The following is a 17,780-nucleotide window of genomic DNA, read 5'->3' on the forward strand; positions in this document are numbered from 1 at the left end:
TGAGGACAAAATGAAATAATATTTGTAAACCTTAAATACTAGCTATTGTCGTTATTGTTACTATTACTGGTGGTGGTGGTGGGGGTGGTGGGAGTAGTACTTGCTCTGCTCAGTGTCTGGCTCCCTCTGCTTATGCTACCTGGCTATATTAGTTCTTCTCTGCCCACAGTATCCAGCCAACCTCACAAGGTTCTGAGTACAGCATTCTGTAAACCTTACGATGGCTTATAAATATAAGGTATTATTGTTATGTATTTCTCCTCTGCCTGCTGCATTTAGCTATTCTTACTTAGGTCCCTTACTGTCTGCTGTGCTTGGCTAGATTTATTCCTCTATGCAAGCTTTAATTGGTTCCCCAATAGCCTGCTGTGCCTGGTTGGGATATGGCCCTTGTTTCTTTTAGGTTTGCTGTATATCCCCTGCCTTCTCAGACTCAGGGGCCGTGTGACACTGAGAGTGTGACAACCCTAGGTTCAATATTGTATTCCTTTCCACTCTTCAGCCTTAATCCCATTCTTACCTTTACTAACCCAGTTATAAAGTCCACAGGTCAGATTCTCTCAACTCAAGCATAATTGAGGTGTTGTAGAGGGGGTTCCTGCTTCAGGTAAGGCTTATAGATGACTCTCTGGTGATTCCAATGCTGGGATTCTGGAGTAAGACTCATAGGATAGAGATCTGGTGAGCTCCTGGAGCGCTCAGTGATGTGGAGAATACAAGAGAAGTATGAGACCGGACAAAGGTGTCAAGGTCACAGCTGGAGGCTGCATACACCTGAAAAACTCCCTCGTATGATCTGAACCAGATGAAATGTAATTGCAACATGGATGTTGATTTAGGGTTTTCTAAGTCCCTATGGGGCTTGTAGAGATCCATTTCTATTTCTATTTGAGTTTGACACTGATGCCCTGTAGGACCTTTGATTATGGTTTAAGGTATCTCATTTATGTGGCAAGTCCCTGAGATCAGCCCAAACAAGGGGTGGGGGGTTCATGGTCATCTCTTTCTAGCCTACAATGCTGACTGCTGTTATAATGTTGAGAATGAAGGGGCCAAAGCTCGCCAGAGAGAGGAGATGAGGCCATAAAAAGAAGAAGAGAGTGGGGGAGAAACGCCAGAATCTTGGGTCTAGTTCCCGGGGGAGAACTGGTCTCATGCCTGAGATACCAATGCCCTGCTATGCTTATCTTCCCAGAAGAGGCAGAGGATGTAAGTGAAGCACCTGTAAGGGACCGTTCTCATATAGAAGAAACCCTGATGCTGAAGGAGGACAAGCCAGCTGATGACTTTTCAGGTAATGGGGGTAAGGCTGGGATGAGCTTCAAGGAGAGGAAAGAGTGCCCAATTATGACTACTGGGAAGTACATGTATCAAAGTTACATACAAGAAAATGTGATTTGGGGCCATGTCTATACATTTTGAGGGAATTCACAATAAATAGAAAGATAACTTGGGATTATGGAGCCAGGTTATCTTCATTAATCTGGACAGGCATGCCGGTAGGAAAAAGGGGGGTGTTTCAGACAGAGGGAACAGCATAAGCAAAAGTGTGTAGTTGGGAATATACACAACACATTTTGGGTGATACTTGTAACAATCTCTATGGCAGCATTGGAATCATCCTCATACAGTTGGCCTCTGTGATTTGCCCTGACAATTGTTATTTGGTCAATCAATCAAGAACTAGGTTTGCAATGTCCAGTGAGTGACTTAGCCCTAGAGTCCTTTTGATCTCTAACGAGATGTCAGAACCAGACACACTCATGAGAACAGGAGAGAGAAAATGCCTGCTGGGTATAGTGTATGCCCTCTTGGGACTTGCAGTCCAATAAAGGGATAAGACCCAATACAAATAAACATAATATACACTATTGCATGGTGAGTTCATTAGAAAAATGCTATGTGATGGCAGAGGGAGAAACTCTTTACTGACTAGAAAGCCGGGTGACCTATTCTATTGACTTGAATGCTGCAGCTGAGTTTAATTTGGTCTGCTAAGAAGACAGGAAAAATCTCACAAAGAAAGGATTTCAGCAATGTTCTGCAGGAGCTGATTTCTTAATTTTTTTTTATTACGTTAATAATTCCTCTACTAAAATCTGTCTTTGAAATCTCACTGTGGTATAAGAGATGGAAAGGAGTAAGATGGAATTCCCATTTACTATAGCAGCTTCTTTGTGGGGCAGTAGCCTCTAAGTAAAACTGCCCCATTCCTCAGAAGGCCTGGGCTGAAGAGTAGCCCATCCCACAAAGGGGTACCAAGTAGGTAGGAACTTCAGTCAGGCTGTGCCTTTCCAATGGATCCTTTAACCCAGAAGTTAGGGATTGGAACACATTGCTGAGAGGATCTTTAAAAATAGATCTGGGAGGCTTGAGAAGGTTTGACCTAGAGGCAGAGGGATGGAGTAAATAACTTTCTAGCTTGAAAAATTATATGATTCTTTGTGTGGCAGTATGGTTGCTAGATGAAAGTTTACATCAGTGGGATGAGGAGTATGGTTATAGTAACCAAAGCACTCCCCCGCCTTCCATCTGTGCAAATGATATAGTGTTAATAGGTATAGGAGGGGCTCCCTGGAAAATCCTGGCTGTTGGCAAGGTAGTTATAATGTGGTCACCCAGAGGATTGGTTTGTCGACTCTACATTGGTTGGAGCCTATCTGTCTTGATCCTTTTTTTTTTTCTTCCTTGGCCCCTAGGGGTGATGCAGCGGTTGAGAAAGATCTACCACTCTTCCATCAAGCCTCTGGAGCAATCCTACAAGTACAATGAACTGAGGCAACATGAGATCACAGGTAAGCCTGATAACACGAGAGGTCCTGGGACAAGGGCCCTCGAAGACCTAGGGCTCACGGGGTAATCAGGAAGCCTCAGCCTTCCTTTGGCATCAGGCACAAGCACAAGGATTCTGCTTAGAGAGCTGGACCTACAGGAGCTCATTGGGGAGTGAAGGCCCAGAGATATGAAGCCAGAAGTTCTACTTCATTAGTCACCCGGGTGGCCAATCCCTAAAGTCCAGCTTTCTTCTCACTCTGTGTATCACGGGCTCGATTCCATGAGATGGCTGTAGGGGCAGAAATTCACTTTTTGCCCTCTCTTTTCTCCTGCTCCTTAATCCCCTCACCCCGGTTCACCCTTTCTTGGGACACATCGATCTGCTTCTAGTGGGGATAACTCCTGATTGGGCTGTGATTCTAAGTGTCTGTAGCAATAGCAACATTGGCCAGAGGATAGGGAAACAGAGATCAGAGACCCCTGCGTTGGGTGAAGGTTCACTTTTTGGACTTTAATCTAATCTCTAGCATTCTTCTGGCATGCTTTTACTGCCAACAACATACTCTCGTCCAGGCTTTATCCCTTACTCCAGTTTTCTAGCGTCTTCCTGTTTTGATGTTGCTATGACTCTCATGCCCTCTGGTGTAAAAAAGCTGAAACAACAATGTCCCTTGCCCAAATTTCTTTCTCCTATGAATAACTCTAATTATAGTCTATCTCAGAAAGCCCAGGAGTCTACAGTTCATGTTCCCTCAGTCTCACTGGGCTGTGTCTAAAAACAGAAGGGCTTTCTTTATGTGAGCTACCCTGGGGAGGAGGGAGTTATAGAATCTCTCCTCTGAAAGCAGATTCTTGAGGAGTCCCAATAGATTGATCATTGATTAATTACTATATGCTTAGTACTGTATACAAGAAACATGAAATACAGACTGAATCTTCCGCTTTGGTATTGTAGTTGCTCTTCAGTCATTTTCAGTCATGTCTAGCTCTTTGTGACCCCACTTGGGGTTTTCTTGGTGAAGATATTGGAGCAGGTTGCCATTTTCTTCTCCAGCTCATTTTATAGATGAGGAAACTGGGGCAAACAGGGTTAAGTTGCCTAGGGTCACATAGTTACTAAGTGCCTAAGGTCAGATTTGAATTCAGAAAGATGAGTATTCCTGCCTCCAGGCCTGACACTCTATCCACTGTGCCACCTTAACTTTGGAACGTAGATTTTAACTAATATCTCATTATATATACAACTCTGTCAACAAATTTTTTTTAAGCAGGGGGGTAGCTAGGTGGCACAGTGAATAGAGCACTGACCCTGGAGTCAGGAGGACCTGATTTAAATACGGTCTCAGACACTTAACACAAAAACTAGCTGTGTGACCTTGGGCACTTAACCCCAATTTCCCTCCAAAAAGCAAAAAAAAAATATTTTCTTTAAGCACTTGCTGTCTGCAGGAATACTGTTCATTGTAGGAGATGAAAGAAAGTGAGATGGGATTCCCATTAACTATATGGCAGAAGTCCTTATGTTAAACTGTCCCAGAAGCCCTGGACTGAATGCTCCCCATCCTATAAAAGGGTACTGGGAGGACAGGAGCTCTGGACAGTCTGGGTCCCTTTAGTGTAGCCCTTAATCCAGAAGTCAGGTCTGAGCCTTGCTGCTGAGGTGCCTTTTAAAAACAAGTCTGGAAGGCTTTCAAGAAGGTTTTTCTGTCTCCCAAAGCCATATAGCAAACATGAGTCCTGAATTATGTGTTATTGATTATTAGTGCAGCAGGATTATAGAAGCACGGCATCATAGGATCCTAGATCTAGAACTGAAAAGGACCTCAGAGACCATCTAGTAGCACCCACTGATTTGACAGATGAGGAAACTGAGGTTTAGGGAAGTTATGGAAATTGCCTGTCACACAGTTATTAAGTGGCAGAGGTACAATTTGAAACCAGGTTCTCTAAGGCCAGTGCTCTTTTGTAGGATTTCAGAAAAAAGATTAGTAAGGATTAAAGTAGAAATATGTTCTTCAGATCAGAAGTCCAATTAACAGGATTTTTAGTTAAAAGGGAATCTTGGAGATCATCTAGTCTAACCCCCTTTGTTTATGGAGGGGAGAGCTAAGGCTAGACTGAGGCAGGACTTTCTGTGAGGAGGACTTCCCTGACTTCTAGATTTACACAGGAGCTCCCACTCCCCAGGTAACCAGTCTTCAGTGATGTATTGTAGTTTATCTTTCCTTCATTCCTTTAATGGAGCAGTTATTCTTCATAAGAAAACTGGACTGAGGACCTGCCATCTTGGATCAGCCCCATGGTCCATCCAGTTGTGTTTTCTGTTTCTGAGAGGGACACTAATTGATATTCATGAGGGATTATTGTCCTCTTCCTTGATAATAGTCTTGAAGGTTAAAGACATACTAGTTCTTATTCCTAAAGTATCTACCATTTGTAAAGTACTTTCCTCATGACAACCCTGTGAGGCAGAGTATCATCATTCTTATTAACAGATGAAGAAACTGAGAATCTAGGTATTATGTAATCTGCTTAAGGTCATATTCCTAGCAAGTTAAAGAGTTGGGACTCACACCTTCTCACATCTTCAAGTCTTGGAACCAGATCTTCTGACTCCTCCAGCGTTGTTTCCATCACAACATGTTGTCTCACTAGAATTCCTTAATAAAGGGCTATGGACTTACTTCGGTGAATCTGTGATCTTACCAACATGGGTGCTTATTCCAGGGTACAGTTTGTAACACATTCATTCATGACTTCTCATTTTGTGTGATTCTTTTCCATGTTTTCTTATAGGGGATGTAACCAATTTCTCTTCTTCTTCTTCTTCTTTTTTTGCTTTTTGGAGGGCAATTGGGGTTAAGTAACTTGCCCAAGGTCACACAACTAGTTTTTTTTGTGTGTGTGTGGGTGTTGTGTCTGAGGCTGGAACTGAACTCGGGTCCTCCTGATTCTGGGGCCGGCGCTTTACTCACTGTGCCACCTAGCCATCCTCCTTCTTCTCCTTCTCCTCCTCTTCCTCCTCTTCCTCTCACTTTGTGGGTACCATTGCAGCTCTCAGGCTATCTGTTATCCTTCATTCGTGCTACATAATTGATTCATATCCTTTTCCAATGATACCTCTCCTGAATAATACCCTTAGGTTATCATTGGAGATCTGCTGCAGCCTATTTACACACACCATCCATCCATTACTTTTTGGGTTTACAGTTTCTATTCTTTGGAGATTGTGATCTTCCAAGATTTCTTAGGAGAACAGAAGTATTAAGTAGTATAACCATCTTATGTTTTTGGGTGTTTTTGTTAGAGAGCAGTTTGAGATCATTTAAAGCACTTTGTAGTTTCTCAAATTCATTCGTCTGTTCTTTTTCGCCTTTTCAGTTTTAGACTTAGGTTCATTTACAACATATATTCTAGGTATATGTGTAGTGCAGGCTGTAGACATGCTCTCCTTCCTTTTGTATCTCCTTAACGAGGTGTAAACTCTCCTTGCCTTGGGTCCTGGGTATTCTATGGACCAGACCAAGGATACCCAGAAATTATCTATACTGAAGAAGACAGATTTTTGAAAACATTGAGAAATTTTTTCTTTTAAAAATTTTCTTTTTTATCTTTATGAATCTGATAAACACTAAAAGTACACATTTTTATATACAAGGAAGAACAAGAAAAGGACAAATTGATAAATCTCTATTCTATATAGCTTAGGTTTTTAAAGAGCACATATGAAATTTAACACAGTAGTTATAGCACTCTCCCCTTATGAACTTACTTCTGCTTTCTTCAGCATATTTTAAAATATTTCATTGATGTTCTTTTCTTCTTTTTCTGACTTCAATATCACTATCCATATCATCCTCTATAAGTCCTCCCTTGTAACAAATAAGTATAATCAAGTAAAGCAAATGCCAATATCGTCCAAGTCTGGAAGTGTCTGTTTCATTCTGTACCTTCTAGTCAGTTCTCTTCCAAGAGGTGGGATTATGATTCATCAATGTTCTGGAGTTGTATTTGGACATTTCATTCGTCATTGATCTAAAGTCTTTCAAAGTTGTTTTCCTTTACAATATTGTAATTGTATAAACTGTTCTAGTTCTGCTCACTTCACTCTGAACCAGTCCATATAATTCTTCCCTGGTTTCTCTGAAAATGTCTTTTTTATTAATTCTTACATATCAAGGAGATCCCATTATATTCACATATAGCACAATTTGTTCAACCATTCCCCAACTGACAGGCACCTACATTGTTTCTGGGGTTTTTTTTCTCCAGCAAAAAGTAATACTATAAATATTTTATACTTATGAATCCTCTCATTGAAGAATTATTTTATAAGCTATATGAAAGAGGTGGGAAAAATTTAAAAAACAAATAAAAAATTAAAAAAACAATCAAAAAATGTTTAAAAAATACAAAAATCAAGGGATTGGAAACCAATTACTAATGAGATTACTACTAAAAAAAGGTTAAGAAAACAACAACTGCCAACCCATGGATTTCCTTTCTCATTTCATAAAGTCTTTATGAGATTTCTCTATACATGTGTGGAGGGCACACTTGATGAAAATATGATAAAGGAACAGTTAATCTTTCACAGATGATTCTACTGCTTACATTTTGCGCTCTAGAGAAAAGCCCATTTTTCCTTTTGTAATATGATTCAACAGACACTAGAGGGAGCTCTGGGTATCAACCAACAATTATTCCTCTGGGTAAGAATTTCAAAGAGCTGGCTCTCCATTATCCCTTAGCTCTGTTCCTGCATGGGTGGTGCCTTTAGTGGCATCTTCTGTCCATGTCTAAGGATGTGAATTTGTGGTTCCATCCAATCCAGGCACTTGGCTGCATTTGCCCCCTTTATTTAGCCAGTTCCCATTTGTCCCTTCCATTATATGTGCCTCATTAATTCATTTCTCCTAAAATCCTTAATTTAAAAAAAGTTTTATTAATGACATTTATTCTTATATGACAGTTGTTTCCAAACATTCTACACCAAATTGAATTCTTCTTTGCAACAAAGCTAAACAGTTAAACAAAAATAATTGGCACTGATCCAATTGACAGCATATGCAACATCCTACCCTAGCAATACAACCCTCTCTGCCAGAGGAGACAGATCTGTTTTGTGATCTGTTCTCCAGGAAGATCATTAATTTATAGGAAATTTAATGGGATTAGATAAAAGATAATAAAAGTAAAAGCATTACTTGCATTTAAGTTAGACTGTATATTCCATTTGGTCCCCTGACCTAGCCCATCCCCAAGGCAAGTAATTCACTCTTTAGGAGCTGAAGTTTTTGTCTCTTGTCTCTCTGCCCAGGGATGAGAGCTAACTTGGCAGTTTAGTTCTTAGTTACCCCCACTTGGGGGGCAGACAAAGGTCATTTGCTCACAAATAGGGCTACACTGATCCATTCAAAAACATATGGGGCCTCTGGTGTCCCCCCCATTCCAAAGGCTGCAAATGCTAGGTCAAGGGGTGAGACAGCCAGGCTTGGTTTTACTTTTTCAGGATCTTGAGGCCTTAAACTCCTTGACTTGGATATTTTCCCTGTATTTGTCTTTTCGCTGTCAAAAGTAGTGGGCCATTGGGTTCCTCCATAGGGGCCTGCAATCAGAGACCCTTCTAAGGCAAACAATGTAAGTAGGTGGGGGACAGGGAGGGTGGTAGTTGCTGTGTGCTCTATCGATATTTCCCTCCTCCTTCATTTCTTTGAAAAAGCCCATGCTCTGGGAATGAGCCTTCATGTTTTGCAAATCTATCATCTGGGGTACAATAAGAATCCCTAACCCCAGGACACTTTTGTTTTCTTAAATCTAGAATTTTGCACCTCAATTAGCACATCTAGGTGAATCATTTGTTACAAAAAGATTCTATTTTTAAAATGTGCTGCTTCTGTAATGGAAAACACTGTTGTCTGTTCAATTTAATTTTTAATTTCTCTTCCTTACAGATGGGGAGATCACTTCCAAACCAATGGTACTTTTTCTGGGACCATGGAGTGTTGGCAAATCTACCATGATAAATTATCTCCTTGGACTTGAAGACACTCGTTACCAGCTTTACACAGGTAACTGAGGTCTTGTCTTATGATATGTTTGTTAGTGCTCTAAAATTTGTATTTTTTTAAATTAAAAATTTCTTAAGCATCTCTTATATACAACAGACTGTGTTAAGCATGGAGGATTGTTGGCATGTGTTTAGCATGTTTGAGGCAGAAAGTTGACTCTGCAAAGGCTATTTGTATAATCAGCTTGGTACCTGGAGCCCCAAAGGAGGTTTGGTCTATTTGTTGGCCAAGCCAGGCATGGCAACCTTGTAGAGATTCTTAGAAAAGACCAGGAAGAAGGAATTCATTTGACCCTTTACCAGTGCTGTTAATTAAAAGAAAGCCATGACAAAAGAACCATTGACAACATTACCATTTTGAATTGGCATTCCAATAACATAGATATCTGACTTAAAGGACCAGTTGGACAGAAGTGTTGTCACTTACCCAGATGGACTTCTGGGCGGCATGCTTCAACTGATGACTTTATATGCTTCAACTCTTTTTTGATATATGAAATAGTTCATTATGTAAGCTAAAGTGGCCAATGTTGCCATGGGACATGATCTGTCAAAAAAAACCCAAACTCAGTTTTAGGCATTGTAGCAGCAAGCACCCCAGCATCCCCAGGGTGGCTGCCAACACAGGTTCTTAGATCTGCTTTTCTAAAAGAAAGCAACTCAAAATGGGTTAACAATCTTGCTTTAATCAATCAAACATATCATTTACCTAGTTCAGGGGAAAAAATCAGTACCCCGAACTTCAGAGTATACAGACAGAAGTTACAAGAAGACAGAGAAACATTTCAAGCAGACAGGCCTCCAACAACTGTCTGACCATTACATCTATACCTAATCACAATTACCAGAGAGGGAAGCATCAACATCTGGGTTTTCAAAGCCAGGGTTTTTTAAAGGCGGGGGGCTCAACGGCTGCCCAGAGTCTCATCTGGTCAAATCACACAACGCTTTTCAAAGTGAGCCCCAAAACAAAGCCTCACATCAGGGTTCATATAGCCTTCTCCTGGCTCAGAGAAATGTCACAAGCCTCTTGACCCACTGCCCAATCACAAAGTATCTCCTGAAAAACAAGCCTCCCACCACAGGCCTCTGGTGCACTTAAGTCTATCAAAGTGCCTAGGGGCAGGGAAGATCTTAAATTCACATTCCCATAACAGACATTTAATAGATCAATCACCTGAGCAGACTCTACCCATAACTACAAAGCAATTAAGAATTATAGAGGGTGAATACAAGCAGTTAAAATAAAAAGATAAATTTGGGGGAATCAGATCCAGCCCTACAAATGGTCTACTTCCTGACACTTTCTGCATTTTGGCTTCCTGAGCTAGATTCCTTGACCCTGATCTCTGTTCTGGCAATCTGTCTCCTGAACTCCTGACTCAGATCTTTGGGTCTTGGTGCTCTAAAACTCTCTTTCCACTTTCCACTTTCCCTCCCCAGTACCATTCTGGCCTGGTTTGGGGATTTATGCTAACTTTCCTCCCAATTCAGACCCAACCACTTTGACTCTAGTCAGGCATTGTCTTTTCCTTAAGGAGGTCAGTCAGGAAGCTATTATTAATAGATAAAGTGAGAGGTCAGAGGTCCAGGACCAGAGGGGTGACAAGTAGAATGTGGAAAACAAGAATAGATATGAGAGACAGACATTGTGGCAGTAGAAATTACAGGCTAGTGACTCATCAAACATAGGAACACTTTTTAATGGAAGATATGACCTTGGAATGCTTCCTGTGGTCATCTCCATACATACAGAGTCCATTACACCTGCCATCACTTCTCTCTTTGTGGCACAGGTGCTGAGCCTACCACTTCTGAGTTCACAGTCCTCATGCATGGCCCTAAGCTGAAAACCATTGAGGGCATCGTCATGGCTGCTGACAGTGCTCGTTCCTTCTCACCCCTTGAAAAGTTTGGCCAGAACTTCCTGGAGAAGCTGATTGGCATAGAGGTCCCTCACAAGCTTTTGGAAAGGGTCACTTTTGTGGACACACCGGGTATCATTGAAAACCGCAAGCAGCAAGAGCGAGGTAATTTGGGGGCAGGGTGTGTGGGGAGAGGGAGAATGGAATACTATATCAAAGTATCACAGATGTCTAGCAGGAATGAATCTTGGGGGGAAGGGTCTTCTAGTCCAACCCCTTCTTTTTGCAGATGAGGAAACCGAGAGCCAGAGAGGTCAACAGACTTGCCCAAGGTTAGACAAAGATGGAGTTTTCCTGACTCCAAGACCTCTAGGTCACACTGTCTCTCTGTGTCATCTGGTGAACCCCATGGCAATTGCTGAACTGGAAGATGATGTGTGTCTCATCATTAGCCCAGACTACAGAGGGAGTGACCCTGCTCCTGCACTCTAGGGCTATGCTGGTTCTAAGTCAGTCTATGCTAGGCTTTGGAGGTACTGATCTAATATAAAGTGAGCCCTAGAGATTCAGTCTGGACCTGGAATAGCAATTGAGAAGTCAGGTTCTTAAAGCAGACTATAGTTCCCTATCTGAGTGCATTTATAGGGGCATAGATGTGGAGATGGAAGGGGCCTTAGATGTTATCTAGTATAACCCTTTCTTTTTATAGATAAAGAAGCTGAGACCTAGAGAGGTCAAGTGACTTGTCCATGGTCACACAGCTAGAAAATGTTAGAGGCAGGATTTGAACTTAGATCTTCCTGACTCAAAGGCCAGTGCTCTATCCACTATTCATGTGACCTTCTCAACTTGGCCTTTGTTCAACCAGGGACTGGAATTGAAGGGATTACTCAAGATGAGACACTCTTCTCCATTCTTAAACCTTCCTTCTCCCCAATGGGTTTGCCTTAGTACAAATGCTTGTGTATATTCCCAGAACTGAACTGATCTCTAGAGTGGAGTTGGGGATCAGAAGGCTGGGCAAACCCTAGACTAATGGCAAGGAAGTTTACTATAGTCGCACCACAACCAGGGATCACAGGCAGATGTAAAATGAGTTTCTGAATGTGGTACTTGTGGGAATAAGTGATTAGGTGATGCACTTCTCCCCACTGAGTGTAATTCATAATACTCAAGTGATGTAAGGGTGCTGACATTGTGCAGGTGAGAGGACAAAGCCATCTTCTTTTAGGTCCCCAGCTCCTACCTACCACATCAAACTCATTGCCCATGCTCTCTCCACCCTGCTGCATGTTCAGAGACCAGAAAGATCTTTGTGTAAAAATAAAATTCACCTCCCAATAAATCCATTTAATTAGTCAACCTAGAGCCTAGAGGGACAGCTTATTTGAAGCTTGGACCCCCTTAACTTAGGATGAACGCTCTATTGGAGACTTGGGTGCTTGGTCAAAGCTGGAAGAGGTTCTGGGCTCCACCCACTAGAGGACAAAAGCTGATGGCATGAAAGACGTGCATTTAAGTTGGTACAAAGCTGTTGAGGAACCTAAAGGATGCTACGTGCTCTTATTTCTCTAGATCAGTGTGACGGGGAGGTTCCAGGTGCTGGGGAGAATGCTAGCTTAGTCTTACCTTCTGCCCCTTTCTTCCAAAGGTTACCCCTTTAATGATGTGTGCCAGTGGTTCATTGACAGAGCTGATCTCATCTTTGTTGTCTTTGATCCAACAAAGCTGGATGTGGGTCTGGAGCTGGAGATGCTCTTCCGCCAGCTCAAAGGCCGTGAGTCCCAAATCAGGATAATACTGAACAAAGCTGACAACCTGGCCACGCAGATGCTCATGCGGGTCTACGGGGCCCTCTTCTGGAGCCTGGCCCCTCTAATTAACGTCACAGAGCCTCCGAGAGTTTACGTCAGCTCTTTTTGGCCCCAAGACTACAAGCCTGACACTCACCGTGAGCTGTTCCTTAAAGAAGAGATCTCCCTTCTGGAAGATCTGAACCAGGTGATTGAGAACAGGATGGAGAACAAGATTGCCTTCATCCGCCAGCACGCCATCCGCGTGCGCATCCACGCTCTCTTAGTCGATCGATACTTACAGACCTACAAGGACAAAATGACCTTCTTTAGTGATGGGGACCTGGTCTTCAAGGACATTGTGGAGGATCCAGACAAGTTCTACATCTTCAAGACCATTCTGGCAAAGACCAATGTCAGCAAGTTTGATCTCCCCAATCGTGAGGCCTATAAGGACTTCTTTGGCATCAATCCCATCTCCAGTTTCAAGCTTCTCTCTCAGCAGTGCTCCTACATGGGAGGATGCTTTCTGGAGAAGATTGAACGGGCCATCACCCATGAGCTTCCCAGTCTCTTGGGAAGCATTGGGTTGGGGAAGAATCCAGGTGCTCTCAACTGCGACAAAACAGGGTGTGGTGAAACCCCAAAGAACCGCTATAGGAAACCTTAATGCTGTGGAGTTTAACTGGTTCTTGTGTTTCTATTGGTGAATGAGCTTGTGTCTTATGTGTATGAGAAGCCCCGGTTTATTAACCCTTTGAGCCAAACTGGTAAGAGCTATTGTACAGTGGAGGGCTTGGAGTTAATGGAGGCCAATTGTGGGGGAATGTGCAAGGGCCTAGTAAAGAGAATGGAAACTGTGAATTATAGACCTTTTTGTATTTGCTATTTCAGTTAGGAGGCCCCATTTTCCCTATGAGCAAAAGCAAAAAAATATAAAGTAGGGTATAGTTGCTTTCCCTTGGCACTGACTTGGGGGGTCAGAGGACAGTTTGCATACACTGAAAAAAAAGTTGGGATTAAAATATAATAGAAGCAATTAAGATTCTTTTTCCTGAAAAACTGGGGAGAGTCAGGATAGGGACTAGAGAAGGGGCTCCATGACCAGAAACCTTCCCCCCAAGCCAACTCCAGGACTTGGCTTGTAGGTCAAACACTGGTTTTATTTTCTCTATCCTGACCTTTTTATCATCAGTCTTAAAATTCAGAAGGAATAGCATCCTTTTTCTGGTATCAGGAAGTATAGATACCTGGTAACCAACTTTTGGGTTGGTTGTGAGCAGGAGGAGGACATTCAGGGTCTGATCCCTTAAGGAGTTTGATACAAGGATTGATTCCATGTTCAAACCCAACTCCGGAACCTGTTATCTTCTTCTTTTGGGCCCTTCATTCACAGATTTTTTGGGTACCTCACGAGCATAGTTGAGGATTAGATCATCCCTTCCTCAGGGATAAACTGCTTCTCAATATAGCCCACTGCCCAGGCCCACTGTGAAACCTAGTTTTTCTATCATGCTAAAGGAGAGAATAGGCATTCAGTGTATGCAAGTAGTTTGTTTCATGCCATTTTGGACTGCCAGTCAAGCGAAGGCATGAGTAGAGCTCAGAGGGTTAATAGGTTTGCAGTGTGTCCTTGTCCTTGCATGTTTTGGAAGAGACAGCTAACTGAGGCCCATAGGCCTCCAAGAGGATGGCAGGGGTCATGTTCCTTCTCCATTGAGGACTTTTCTTTGTAATTATCTCTTGTAAGTTTTGGAGGATACAAACTCCATGCTTTATCTTTGGGGCCTCTTGGGGGAAGAGTGATGTCTTCTGTGTGGTAGTTTCTCTGTCTTTTTTTTGTCCTGCCCTCCACACCCCCTGATGTACCAACATCTTGAATTAGGAATGATTTCCTTCGACTTAGAAAGCACTCAAAGTCAGAACCAATACCAGCTCTTCATTCATCTCATCTTCATTCAATAGCAGCTTCATGCTGATGTCCAGTTACAGCCAGCATATGACAGTGCACGTGGGAAAGCCATGGGCTATGGATAGAAATGTGTGTATAAATCTCTGTGTGCATGTGTGTGTGATTATGGACAAAATCATATAGTAGAGAATGTATAGACAGACATTTTTTGTTGAGAAAATACTGCCTGGTTGATTGGCCCCAAGGACATCAAGGGCCTGAGGTAGAGAGGAGGGCCAGCTCTCAGAGCAGAAGAAAGAAGCCCTTAGGTAAGATAATATTTAGGGTGGTAAGAGATGCATGGAAATGCTGGGGACCTGTCATGTGGACCATCCTGCGAAAACAATGGGCCAGCCCTGATACTGGGGCAGATTATGGGGTTTTCCCTGCCTCCAAGCCAGAGTTCACCTACACCAGAGGGAAGAGGAGGGGAAAAAAGCTATGCTGGGCCAGAAAGGGAAGGCAGAGAAGGTGAAACAATGGAAGCAATGTGGCACAGTAGGTAGATAAACTGGGTTCAAATCCTGCCTCAGACGCTGACCACTGTGTGACCTTCAGCAAGTGATTTCACTTCCCTGGATCTCAGCTTCTTTAGCTGGGAAATTATGGGGTTGGAGTGGATGGCCTCTGAGGTCCCTTTTAGCTCTAGATCTATGACCTGAGAGAACAGACAAGTGGTCTGGTTGGGAGAACAGCCACTGTGGGAGCAGCCCATTCACAAAGGGGTGTCTCAGTAGTGGCTATTGCTTTTGGCTTTTCCAGGGCTGGGATGTGGGTATGGGCATAGTGATATGGAAAGGAGGTTGAAACTATTCCAAAGGAAATAATAAATTTCGGAAGTCCCTAGGAACTTGGTTCTACACAATTCCCCAGAAGCCATCTGATTAATCTACCTGGAGGCAATAGTCTTAAGGTTGGAATTGATGGCAGGAGCTAAGAGAGTGGAAGAAGGGCAGGAAAAATGCCTAGTAGAGTGCAGACCAGCAAAGAGGTCCCTGCTCAGCCCCAAATGGATACAGCCGGCTGAAAAAGCAGACAGGCCAGCATCTAGGACCATCTAGAGGACAAATGGTGACTCAGAACAAAGAGGAAGTTTGGAGTTTGCCCTAGATTTCCTTCTCATATTTCTTTATCCTTACCTCCTCCTTCCTCAATGAGCCATTTTCCTTTCTAGCTTATGTTCACAGGGAACTTCCCAGTATAACAGTTTTACTCACTATGGAAGTTGAGGCAAAAAAAACAATGGCAGAACTGTCTGGGCCTTGTCATAGATGAGGATGCCACCGTTGCTTTTTTATTTTGGTAGAATAAGGCTAGTCATAAATCCCTACACTATTTACACTTCCAAGGGCTACATGATCCACGTGCTTTTATATAAGTCTTTCTCCCGGCCCCACCTCCTGCCCTTTATTTTCCCTTTATACCACTCTTTTCCTGTTCTTTTCCTCCTTCATTCTCTGTTTGTATTCTATCTTTCTTCCATCAGGTCATTTAATCAGTCACTACATATTTATGGAGTACTTGTTGGATACCTGGTATTCTTCTAGGAGGATGTTGGACTTTAAACAAAGTTTTAATCCTTCTTTGGGTTTTGGGATCTAGAGGAATCCATAAGTACCTCCTGATACCCAGCTTCTATTCAAATCTTGCCCTTTTGCAATGCTCATTCAATTTAATTCCATATAACACACATTTATTTAGCAACTACTATGTGTAAGGCATCTCTTCCTCCCTATCCCATAGGTTGTTAGTAGGACACAGAATCACACAGTTCTTAGATCATCTACAAAAATTTATCTGTTTTATTCGATATATGATTTTTGTCTAAAGACCAGCTAGTTGACTTGCTACCAGAGGAATTGAACCAAATGGAAGAATAAGAGGAAAGCTTCCAGCTCACTCGGTGAATCCTCTGAGGGGGATTTCTAGAAAGACAATGATGGGAACTGTGCAGGATAAGGAGGTATGGAGAGGCTGTGATTTGCAGTCACCTTTCTTCACATAGATGAAGTATGTGGGAGACAGAGCTAGATGCTGTTATGCTGATTACATTCAAGAAAAAGCTTTAGCTGGGTGCTTAGCACCTCGTATCTTCTGATGACAGTCCAGGAGGGCTATTGATTTCCTTTTGAAAAAGGTCATCTGGTTTGTTTATTCCTGTTTGCTTGGGTAGAAATGTCAGTGAATAGGCCCAGCTCTCAGCAGAATTGTGAATTCAGCAGTTTGTATTTAGGAAACTTCCCTGCCCTCTCCTCTACCACCTTGCTCCCTGTCCCCCAACTCTACCTTCTCCCCTCTTGGTTCCACCTTCTCAGTTGCATATTCTGTATGACAATTCTCCTTGCCCTGTTTTCTGCTAGATAATTCTATTAGAGTGTTAGCTGATATTTTTTAGGTGTTCTACTTCCTTGGGACATTTGCATTCTAGTTGCTTGAAAAAGCCTTCCAGACCAAAAGGAATTAATTTCTAAAGGTGGAATTTTAGGCACTGTGACAGGTTGGGGAAGAGACTTCTGGGAAGAGAGCCTGCCCCAAATACCTCAAATCATACCCACTAGGCAGTCACCCACTCTTCCTATAACTAAGGTAAGCCCTTCTAGTGGTAACTGTGTGCAACTGAGTTAGAAGTTCCTGCCTATGGTGGTAACATGCAAAAACATCATTTCCCATTGACTGCCTCAGGAGGTAACTATCCTAAGCCATACTATGAAGAGTCTGGCTTAACTAGTGTATTTGATTTAAAAGAATTAGCCAGTGATCCACAGTCCTAAATTCCTTTGTCAGTGGTATTTGGGAAGAATTCCATTTTGCCCCATCCCAAGAGAGACACTCAGAAAGCTGTAGAGGAAAGAGCATTGAATTTGAGGTCAAAGGACCTGAATTCAAATCCTGGCTCTGCAACTTGCTCTATGTATAACCTTGGGCAAGTCACTTTACCTATAGGGGACTGAGTTTCTTCATCTATAAAATGAGGGGGGGTGGATTAGACAATCTCTAAGATCCTTTTAAGCTTTAAATCTTATGATCCACAATGGACTGGGGTAAAGTCATAGTATTTTACAGATATTGTGTATGACAGCCACTTAAATAAAATTACTTATTTGGCAAACCCATTCGTGTCTTGTGTCTATCTTTCCAAAACACAGGACCAGCATATAAAAAATACATGTGACATATGTGGTAATCTTCAGCGCTATTAGGTACGTCTCTGCTCGTCTCCTCCTTCCCTCCCACCTCCCTGATCAGATACCTTTCTTCTTACTCCCTGAAAGAAGCTGAGAGTGTTAAGTTACATGCCTGAAGAGGAAGAACTGGAATGAGGACCC

General features: G+C 42.5%; 1 protein-coding gene across 1 annotated transcript in view; it reads left to right on the top strand.

The window, feature by feature from the left end:
- SRL (sarcalumenin) overlaps positions 1-17,567 on the top strand; it is a 67,687-nt gene extending 50,120 nt beyond the window's left edge. Inside the window, exons 3-7 of the mRNA XM_069106578.1 lie at positions 1,196-1,294; positions 2,700-2,795; positions 8,730-8,846; positions 10,642-10,875; positions 12,362-17,567. Of these exons, the coding sequence (XP_068962679.1) occupies positions 1,196-1,294; positions 2,700-2,795; positions 8,730-8,846; positions 10,642-10,875; positions 12,362-13,173 (1,358 nt within the window). The 3' untranslated portion in view covers positions 13,174-17,567. The remainder of the gene's footprint in view (positions 1-1,195; positions 1,295-2,699; positions 2,796-8,729; positions 8,847-10,641; positions 10,876-12,361) is intronic.
- The last annotated feature ends 213 nt before the right edge of the window (positions 17,568-17,780 follow it).

The sequence above is a fragment of the Petaurus breviceps genome, unplaced genomic scaffold (genome assembly GCF_028583685.1).
Source record: "Petaurus breviceps papuanus isolate PSGF00001 unplaced genomic scaffold, PetGlider_PUasm1.0 138, whole genome shotgun sequence".
Lineage (NCBI taxonomy): Eukaryota > Metazoa > Chordata > Mammalia > Diprotodontia > Petauridae > Petaurus > Petaurus breviceps.